Raw genomic sequence first — 9,117 nt, forward strand, 5'->3', positions numbered from 1 at the left:
GTATTGCTCCATTTGGGGGAGTAAGTGGGGGGTTGAAGGAAGCCATCCCCACGCGCCACCCTCCCAGCCCCCTCCCCCCGCCCACCAGCTGGACAGCGCACGAGGGAGGCGCGTGGGAAATAAAGACTGTGCAGGAGCCCGGGGGCTGAGGGCTCCCGGGAGGCCCCCTCCCCCCTCCCTCCTCCGCCCCCCCACTTGCAGGCCCCAGGTGATCTCTCCGCCCCCGGCGCCCGTCCTCCCCAGGTCCGGGCGGTGGAGCTGCGGGCGGGGGCGGGGGCGGGGCCCGGGGCGGGCGATATAGCGGCTGGGCGGCGGCGCTAGTGCGCGGGGGCAGCAGCGCGGCGGGCGGGGGCCGAGACCCAGACTGCCGAGCAGCGGGCACCGGGGAGGCCCGGAGCGGGGCGAGCGCCATGAGCCGCAAATGCGACGTGGTCGTGGTGGGGGGCGGCATCTCAGGTCAGTCGCGGCGGCGGCCCTCCTTCCTCCTCCTGCGCCCGGACAGGCGGCCGCCCGGGGGTGGGGGAGGGGTAGGCGCGCGGGCGGCGGAGGGCCGAGGGTCCGGGGGCGGGGGCGGGGGCTGGCCCCGGCCCGCCCCACCCCCGAGACTCTCTGCGCACTGGCGGGGATCTCGCGGGTCCCGAGCGCCGAGCACGGAGCCTCCCTCGCGGGCAGGATTTGGTGCGGTCCTGGACAGAAGCGGGGGGCTGAAAGTCTGGAAAGCTTGGGGCCCGGCTTTGCACTTCTCCCTCCGAAGGCTGCCAGGCCTACGCTTGGGGGAATTTTCGAGGCAAGGAGAAAGGGGGCTGGCAGGCGAGAGATTTCTACTAGGGGGTGACGCCAAGGTCCGTCACTTTTTCCAAGCAAAGATCAGTCCTTTGCTCCAACGTGACCTGGACGCTCTGCGCCCTCGTTGGAAGCAGGCGTGCACCACAACGTGTTGTAATTCTGGTAGCAGGCAAACGACCTGGAACAGTTCCTGGGTCCGAAAGCAGGGGTTGGGCCCCCGGGGCGATCGATTGTCAAAGACCGGTCCTGAGCCTGCCTCTTTGTATTTCTGTGATTGTCATGGGTCTCTCTGGGGCAGCCGGTCCTTTGGGGCAAATAGCTCTTTTCCTCTCACCTCCCCCCCCCCCCACACACACTTAGAGCAGGATGAACAAGTTGGGTGAACAAGTCCAACAGGGCTGGAATGGAGAAACTTGACTCTGGCCTAGCCTATATGGGCAGGGTTGGGGACAGAGACCACCCTCTGAGACACAGAGACACCACAGGGCACAAAGACAGAAGCCAGAGGGAGGGATGGAGGTCAGTGGGGAAACTTACCTTCTGAGGAGGGCGGACCATGTGGCGTGAGGTTAGTGGGATTAAGCAATGCTCCCAGAATAGCCTGACAGAACCGTGGGGATGCTTAGGCCCAAATCCCAGGGTCTCCTGGTGCCTGCGGAGTAATTAGGACACCTCCCCAAACCATGGATGTGTTGGCCAACACTTGCCCTGGCCAGGTCTCAGGAGCAAGGTCAGTCCTTGCTCCCCGGGAGTGGGCAGGATAGAGGGGCCCTGACTCTGCTGGACCTGGTGAGTAAACCAAGGCCTTGGATGTTGGGTGCTGATCCTGGTTCTGTGCTGCTCCCTCTGCTCTAGGCCTCTCACCTCTGGGTCAGATCTCAGGCTACCACTTCTGTTTGTGGGGCCCTCCTGAGCTCACTCGTGCCAGACTCTGTGTCCGGTGCTGCAGGTACATAGATTCTTAGGCACAATGGCATGCTAAGGTGGGTCAAGGCTATATCGATTCTCTTTCCTGTCAGTATTTTTGGCATTTTTCTCCTCTAGGAACTTGGACTTAAAAACATAGCTACCTAGGTGCTTTAGAAAATATTACTCAGTGCTTCTTGATGCTGCCTTGCATAACATCCCATCTTACAGAAACTGAAGGTTCTCTTGCCAGGCCCCCAAAGTCCTGCATTTGCCCCAAGTCTAATGGATTCAGGTTTTTCTATTCCGCCCCCCCTTATTTTGCCCTTTCTGATTCATACTCTAGACCTTCAAGATCACTCAAATTAGTCATGTTGGACTCATTCAGGAAGGGTAGACCAGGGTTTGGCTATTTTTGCAAGCAGTAGTGAACCTCTGCATTCACCCTCAAACTCTCAAAAGAGGAGACAGGTGAATAGATCTGCCTTTTCTCAAGAACAGTACATGGGATAGGCATTGTTCTCAAAACCAAGAAAGCAGGGTTCCAAGGCCTTAACTCAGTTGCTTTATCTGCTGCATGAGGGCAACACCAATTAGTCATAGCTAGATTACCGGGTCATCGCAAGAATGGATCATATTGCTTTTGCCCTGGAAGGTTTGTCCATCCAGGAAAGGAGATGAGATACCCAAACAAAGACAATACAGGGTCGAAAGTGGTACATGCCACAAGAGGAATTTGTTCATTAATTCATTATTCATTCATGCAATGACCATTTACTTCCTGTTCTACATCCTATCCCGAAGGGAATAGAAGATGAATTATAAGGATGTTGCCCTGGGGGCATTCACAAGCTAATATGGGAGACAGAGTCCTGAACAATAAATACTCATGACCTCTGATAAGATGCTTTAGTGGTGCATGCACAAAGTCCCAGGGAAGGTGATTGGAGAGAATGTCGAACTCTGCCTGAGAAAAATCTGGGCAGACTTCACAGAGGAGGTGACATTTGAAGCAGGTCTTAAAGGATGAATAGGAGTTCAGTAGGAGACTAGATGTAGAAAGCCTTTGGAGCTGAGGAACAGCTGATATAAAATCACAAACTTGAAAGAACACAGTAGCACATTTAGGAAACCTCGAGAACTTCAGTGTGGAGAATTGAGGGGGGGCGGGGTCTGGTGGGATGAATTGTAGGGAGGTTTGTACATCATCCCCAACAGGTTTAGTTCTTTGTGTGGTCAATGAATGAGTACTGAGGATTTTTCATTCACAGAGTGACAGGTGTCAAGTGACTGGAATATGGTGATGGTATTAGCAAGAAGAGGGACGTGACGGGGAAGAGCAGGTTTGGGAGAAGGATGAAGCACAGAGAGTCAGAGGTGCCGGGAGGACGCCAGGGAGAGATGTCTAGCAGGTGGAAATGCAGGAAGGAAGTTGGGCTCACAGATGCGGGCGGCGGCGAAGTTTTAGCTGAAGCCACTGAAGCAAATGAAATGAAGGAAACCAAGAGAGAGAAGCGAGGACGCCCAGGACAGGCTGGGGGTGTGTGGGGGGGCGGTGGAAGGGAGGAAGGTGTTTCAGTCATTCTCTGTAGTTTGAGGAGGAAACAGATGCTGAAAGACACTTAGTTAACCTCACACCCTGGCTGAGATATCGTCTCCCAGGACTGCCCTCCTGAATCCCCCCTGGATTAGATGCCTCTGTTTTACTTTCCCCTGCCCCCTGGTTCTTTTCCAGGAGTTTGTAATGGTTCACCTTCCCCTCCACTAGGGCTGTGAGCCCTTGGAGCCCAGGGAGGTGACCTTTAACTTCACACCGACAAAGTAGCAATTGATTGGATCCAAAACTCACATTCGCCGACTTCCAAACCCTTTTGCATTTCCCGCCAAATCACACGGAGGGCGGGAGAGGGGGTCAGATTGGAATTTTAGGATTAGTAGGTGACCACCACAGTGATGTACGTTTAGAAATGCCTGAATTTGGCTCTGGTTTTTAAAATGTGTTAATTATTAAACTTGGGACCTTCTGCTAGCTCTCTGATAGTTTTTCAAGCCGTCAGCAAGTTTTAGTTGCTCTCTTTAGATGAGCAATTAAGGGAGGTGCAGCTGGTTAATGTACAACTTTCTTTTTTGATGTTTGAAAAATTCTGGGGAAGTTGTGGAATAGCTTCTTGAGAAATGTGCGCGGCCTATAAATGCATACCTCCTGAAATCTCTTCTGCCCAAGGAGCATGTGATCTCTGGGGTTTTGACAGAGTAACAGCATTTCCCACATGGAGCTGGAGGGCAGCATATTGTTTCTTGTCCTGTGTTTGGGTTGGTGAAACCATGGAAACTATCTTTTGCAATTCTGGAATGGCTCTTGCTCAATCCTCAAAATAAAAGCTAATAAAAAAAAAAAAGGGAAATTCGAAGCAGAAAGGAGGACGTTTTTGCCAGGCTTGAGAAAAGAGATTCAACCATCTGAGGTTGGTTGGCACTTGGCTGAGATCCTGCAACAGTCAAAACCAGCCTGGCAGGTGATCTGTGTGGGCCAGGGGAGGGAGCCTGCTAGGGGCTGGTGGGCCCGGCCTGGGCAAGAACTGTTGCAGATGGCCTATGAGGGATCATGAATTGAAGGATGCAGTAGGCGGATGTGGCCTGTTGTGTTAATGGCAAAACTTCATCTTCGCCTTTGATGAGGAAAGCCGGAGGACATCACTGGGGTCCTAGAACCCACCTGAATGTTCTGAAAAATAATGGTGTTACAGAAGTGCCTGGAAATCTGTAGATCCCCGTCAAAGAGAGGCTACAGAGAGAGAGCCAGCATGGCAGTGTGAAAACAATAGATACTTTAGTGTCACATGGGCTCATGAGGGATCCCATTTCCTACCCTTCCCTACTGTGTCACCATAAAAGTTCCATCACCCGTCCCCCCCCCCCCCCGGGGCCTCATCTTCTACATGAGACTCCTAATGCCTTTATCAGCACGAGGGGGCTGTTGCTAGGATGAGAAAGAATGTACGAGCCAGTCATTACAGCTTCAGCTTATGCCTTTTGGAAAATATATCCTTGTTGAGTCGCTAGGATTTTTCAGTCTGCGGGAGAAGAAGTAGGCATTTCTGTGCGATCACTTCCTCTTCTTCACCCACTAAGGATTTTTCTTGCTGTGCGGCATTTATAAGATAGCAACAGGATGCGAGGTGCGGGGGCCGGCATCAGTAGGGACCTGCCCGATTCCAGCCTCCTCCTGCCCCACCCCATCCCTTTACTCCCTCCAGTGAGGGGCCTCCCGAGCTCAGGCTCACCTGGGGCTCTGGGACTCACCATATTCATCATCAGGAGAAACTTCGGCAGCCCCGGATCTGGCTATCAGCAGCACCCCAGCCTGGGTGTTCAGATTCTGACCCGGGCCTCATTCCAGCCACCTAACTCCTGTCTTCATTATAATCACAAATGTATGAATAGTACATGCAAATACTATTGATTCATGGAACAGGATTAATTGCTTATTAATAATAAATAATAACAAAGAGTTAGCATTTGTGAGGAGCTTGACTTTTCCCAGCAGCTCTGTGAGGGTTAAGAAAGCCAAAGCCTTGTACCTTCTGCCTGATTCTAATACCTGGGGCACATCGGTGGGAGGGGCCTGCCTGCTGGGCCACGTGGGCAGAGCCAGGCGCCACTAGGGGCATGATTTCTGAATCCTTCTATATCCTCCAGGTTTCGGGCTCGGCTTGGCCGGTATCCGTGGCAGCAATTTCCTCTGCTTCAGGCGGGGCGTTGAGGTTGAGGCCCCCCTGTCCTACAGGGCAGGGCTAGAGCCGAGGGTTAAGAGCGCGGCGTCTACCCTGGTTCCACCATGAATTAGCTGTGCCACCTTGAGAGACATCAGTAACCTTCCCACGTCTTCGTTTTCTCATTCAGAAGATAGGGATAAGGGCGCCTGGGTGGCTCAGTTGGTTAAGCGACTGCCTTCGGCTCAGGTCATGATCCTGGGGTCCCGGGATCGAGTCCCGCATCGGGCTCCCTGCTCGGCAGGGAGTCTGCTTCTCCCTCTGACCCTCCCCCCGTCTCATGTGCTCTCTCTCTCTCTCAAATAAATAAATAAAATCTTTAAAAAAAAAAAAAAAAAAAGAAGATAGGGATAAGCATGGTATCCACTTCGCAAAGCGGTGGAGAGGATTAAATGAGAAAATGCCTGCAAAGGGCTTGGCATCCGGCAAGCACACGGTAGACACTGGTTATCATTGTTCATCAGGCTGACAAATGGCCACTGACCACAGATGGATCTGCGCTGGCACCAGGCCAGCCGACTCCACTGTCGAACTTCGGGTTGAGGAAATGGTTAGTGTCTGGGCATGCAGTAACACACACATACACACACACGCACACACATGCACACACATTCATGGACTATTATCCCATACAGGGATGCTGCCTCCCAGCCCTACTTTCTTGGCTTGTATATGATTTACTCGCACAGATAGATACAAGAAAGCCAGCAGCAAAATTTGAAGAACAATCTTAAACTCTAATTACTTTGAAGATATATGTGTGAGAAAGAAAGACATGAGAAATTCTGACTGCAGAACGCATTTCTGTTACAAACACTTCTCATGCATTCGGTGCCCGGCAGATGTTGATGTTAAGATCACCCCACTGTTACTCAGTTTGGCATTTGTTTCCTTGTTTGATTTCTTCTGCTTCCAGTGAAAATGTCATCTCAGGAGCAGCTAGTTCGGTCTGTTAACCTTTGCCCATTATCAGAGTGGGCCACTTCCTGTGTGACACGAACTTGGAATGTGTTTCGACATCGTTTGTTCACACTCCCGTGGCTGCAAAGATGTACACATTGAGAGGATTTTAGTAATGCGGCCGATAATGGATGTTATCAAAATTGGTTTTAAAACACTACAGCTCGTAGCTGAAAATCAGCTTGCTTTGGCGATTCCTGCATTTTTTTTAAAGATTTTATTTATTTATTTGACAGAGAGAGACACAGCAAGAAAGGGAACACAAGCAGGGGGAGTGGGAGAGGGAGAAGCAGGCTTCTCGCCGAGCAGGGAGCCCGATGCGGGGCTTGATCCGGGGACCCTGGGATCATGACCTGAGCTGAAGGCAGATGCTTATCTGAGCCACCCAGGTGCCCCTCCTGCATTTTTAAAAAAATATTTTATTTATTTATTTATTAGAGAGAGAGCATAAGCAGGGAAGAGAGGAAGAAGCAGGTTTCCTGTGAGCAGGGAGCCCGATGCGGGGCTTGATCCCAGGACCCCGGGATCATGACCTGAGCCTAAGGCAGGTGCTTAATCAACTGAGCCACCGAGACACCCCCTGTATTTTTGACAGTAAATACACAGGTGGCCCCTCCGGTCAAATTTATCCTATGAATGTGATGAGCTCATCTAATTTTAACTTACTTCTTTAACATTTTGGACCCGAGTTGCACTTCCATGTTCCTTTGACACACTAAAGTCCACAAAATGTTTCAGGCCAACTGTTATTTCTCCAGATATCCATAATGACAACTAGTATGTTATCACCAAATTCGAATATGCTAGTACATTTCTTTATTCCTGTCAAGATTCACACTATATATGCATATGTGCTTGACTGATGAATATGGAATTCGAACTTCTACGGTTTGAATAACATTTAAAATTAGTGACTATTGGGGCACCTGGGTAGTTCAGTCGGTTAAGCGTCTGACTCTTGATTTTGGCTCAGGTCATGATCTCAGGGTGGTGAGATTGTGTCCCATGTTGGACTCTGTGCTCTGTGTGGAGGCTACTTAAGATCTTAAGATTCTCTCTCTCCCTCTCCCTCTGCCCAACTCCCCCCCCCCGCTCGTGCTCTCTCTCTAAAAAATAAAAAAAAAGATTAGTGACTTAAATTATTACAGGTGACAAGACCATAGTGTAATGGCAGATGTCAGTCAGCACCTGGGACAAACGAAATGTGTACAGTTGCAGGTGACCCTGTATCGGAACTACCACTAACCAGTTTCATCTTTGGATTTTTATGACTATTTTACCTACAGTCTTACCAGTTTTAATTTCACTAACCTGTTTACTGACGTGTTTAAGCATCTGTGAACCCTCGTCTGAGCATAGGCTGGTCAAAATCCGGGACTTCGTGTGGTCTATGTCCCCATCTCTGGTGTTTAGCAAGGAACCCTGCCCACTCTAGCTCCCAGAAATGGAATCACATTGGTAGAATCCCTCCATCAGGCTCATGGGTCCTCCCAGGGTTTGGACCCAGAGAAAGTACGCTCCACAGCTAGAAACCTATAGAAAAAATGGAGCGAACCTTTCACCTTCTCAAGGAAGCAGGATAACCCAGAAGTTAAAGGCAAGGACTCTAGGGCTCTAGGGCTTAGGTTCAAATCCTCCCTCTATCCCTAAATGTGTAGCTTGGGTTATTTACCTAAATAATATGTAAGTTTCGTATAACACCTAGTGTTCCACAACTAATGAATTGTTGAACACTACATCAATTAATGATGTTGTATTATATGTTGACTAATTGAACATAATAATAAAAAGAATAAGATTAATATGTAAGTGAACTCCTTACTGTGGAACCCAAGGCCTAAGTTGGATAGAAGAAATCATTGAAGACCCAAGGAGTTGGAGAAGGCGTCATTAAGGGAATGAAATGTGAACAGGTGCTTGATGAACAGTCAAGGATTGGGTGGGTAGACAAGAAGAGAAAAGTTTTAAAGGTCGGAGGAATAAAACAAATCATAGAGCTATAGGCTCCAGTTAACAGCTAGTATTTCTATTCATAGGAAGGTAGAAAGCCCAGCAAGGCAAGAATAATAGGATGGGGAGATGTGGATAATAAAGTTAGTAGAAGGAGGGCAGGATCAAACAGTGAGACATTGAAAAGCCAAGTGATGGGGCGCCTGCCTGCTTCAGTGGGTAGAGCATGTGACTCTTGATCTCAGGGTTGTGAGCTCGAGCCTCGCTTTGGGTGTAAAGATGACTTAAAAATAAAATCTTAAAAAAAAAAAAAAAAAGCCAGGGGGAGCCTTGCTTCTCCCTCTCCCTCTGCCTCTGCTGCTGCCCCTGCTTGTGCTCTCTCTCTGTCAAATAAATAAATAAATAATCTTAAAAAAAAGAAAAGCCAAGTGAATAGATAGGTTTTCTGTGGTTGGAAAGAGGGAGCCGTTGAAAATTTTTGCTGTAAAGATAAGGTGGCCAGGTATGAGCCTGACAGGTGGAGGAGGGTAACCGAGGAGCCAGAGAAGCCAGGAAATGGGTAGAAATTCTGGAACAGGTTGAGAGGTGACCGGCTGCTGATAATGAATTGGGTAATCCTGATTCTTTTTTTTTTTTTTTAAAGATTTTATTTATTTATTTGAGAGAGAGAGAATGAGAGAGAGAACACATGAGAGGGGATAGGGTCAGAGGACGAAGCAGACTCCCTGCCAAGCAGGGAGCC

At 49.7% G+C, this 9,117-nt stretch overlaps 1 protein-coding gene across 3 annotated transcripts in view; it reads left to right on the forward strand.

Annotated features, from left to right (window-relative positions):
• Positions 1-223: 223 nt before the first annotated feature.
• Positions 224-9,117, forward strand: part of MAOB (monoamine oxidase B) — a 91,202-nt gene continuing 82,308 nt past the window's right edge. Inside the window, exon 1 of one of the 3 annotated variants that reach the window (XM_081808972.1) lies at positions 224-243. Coding sequence is in view for 1 of the 3 variants with exons in the window: in XM_081808971.1 (XP_081665097.1) it covers positions 411-456 (46 nt within the window). In the remaining 2 variants the exon portion in view is untranslated. The other 2 variants (XM_081808971.1, XM_081808973.1) reach the window with 2 other exon arrangements.

The sequence above is a fragment of the Leptonychotes weddellii genome, chromosome X, assembly GCF_054177405.1.
Source record: "Leptonychotes weddellii isolate Sample4059 chromosome X, ASM5417740v2, whole genome shotgun sequence".
Lineage (NCBI taxonomy): Eukaryota > Metazoa > Chordata > Mammalia > Carnivora > Phocidae > Leptonychotes > Leptonychotes weddellii.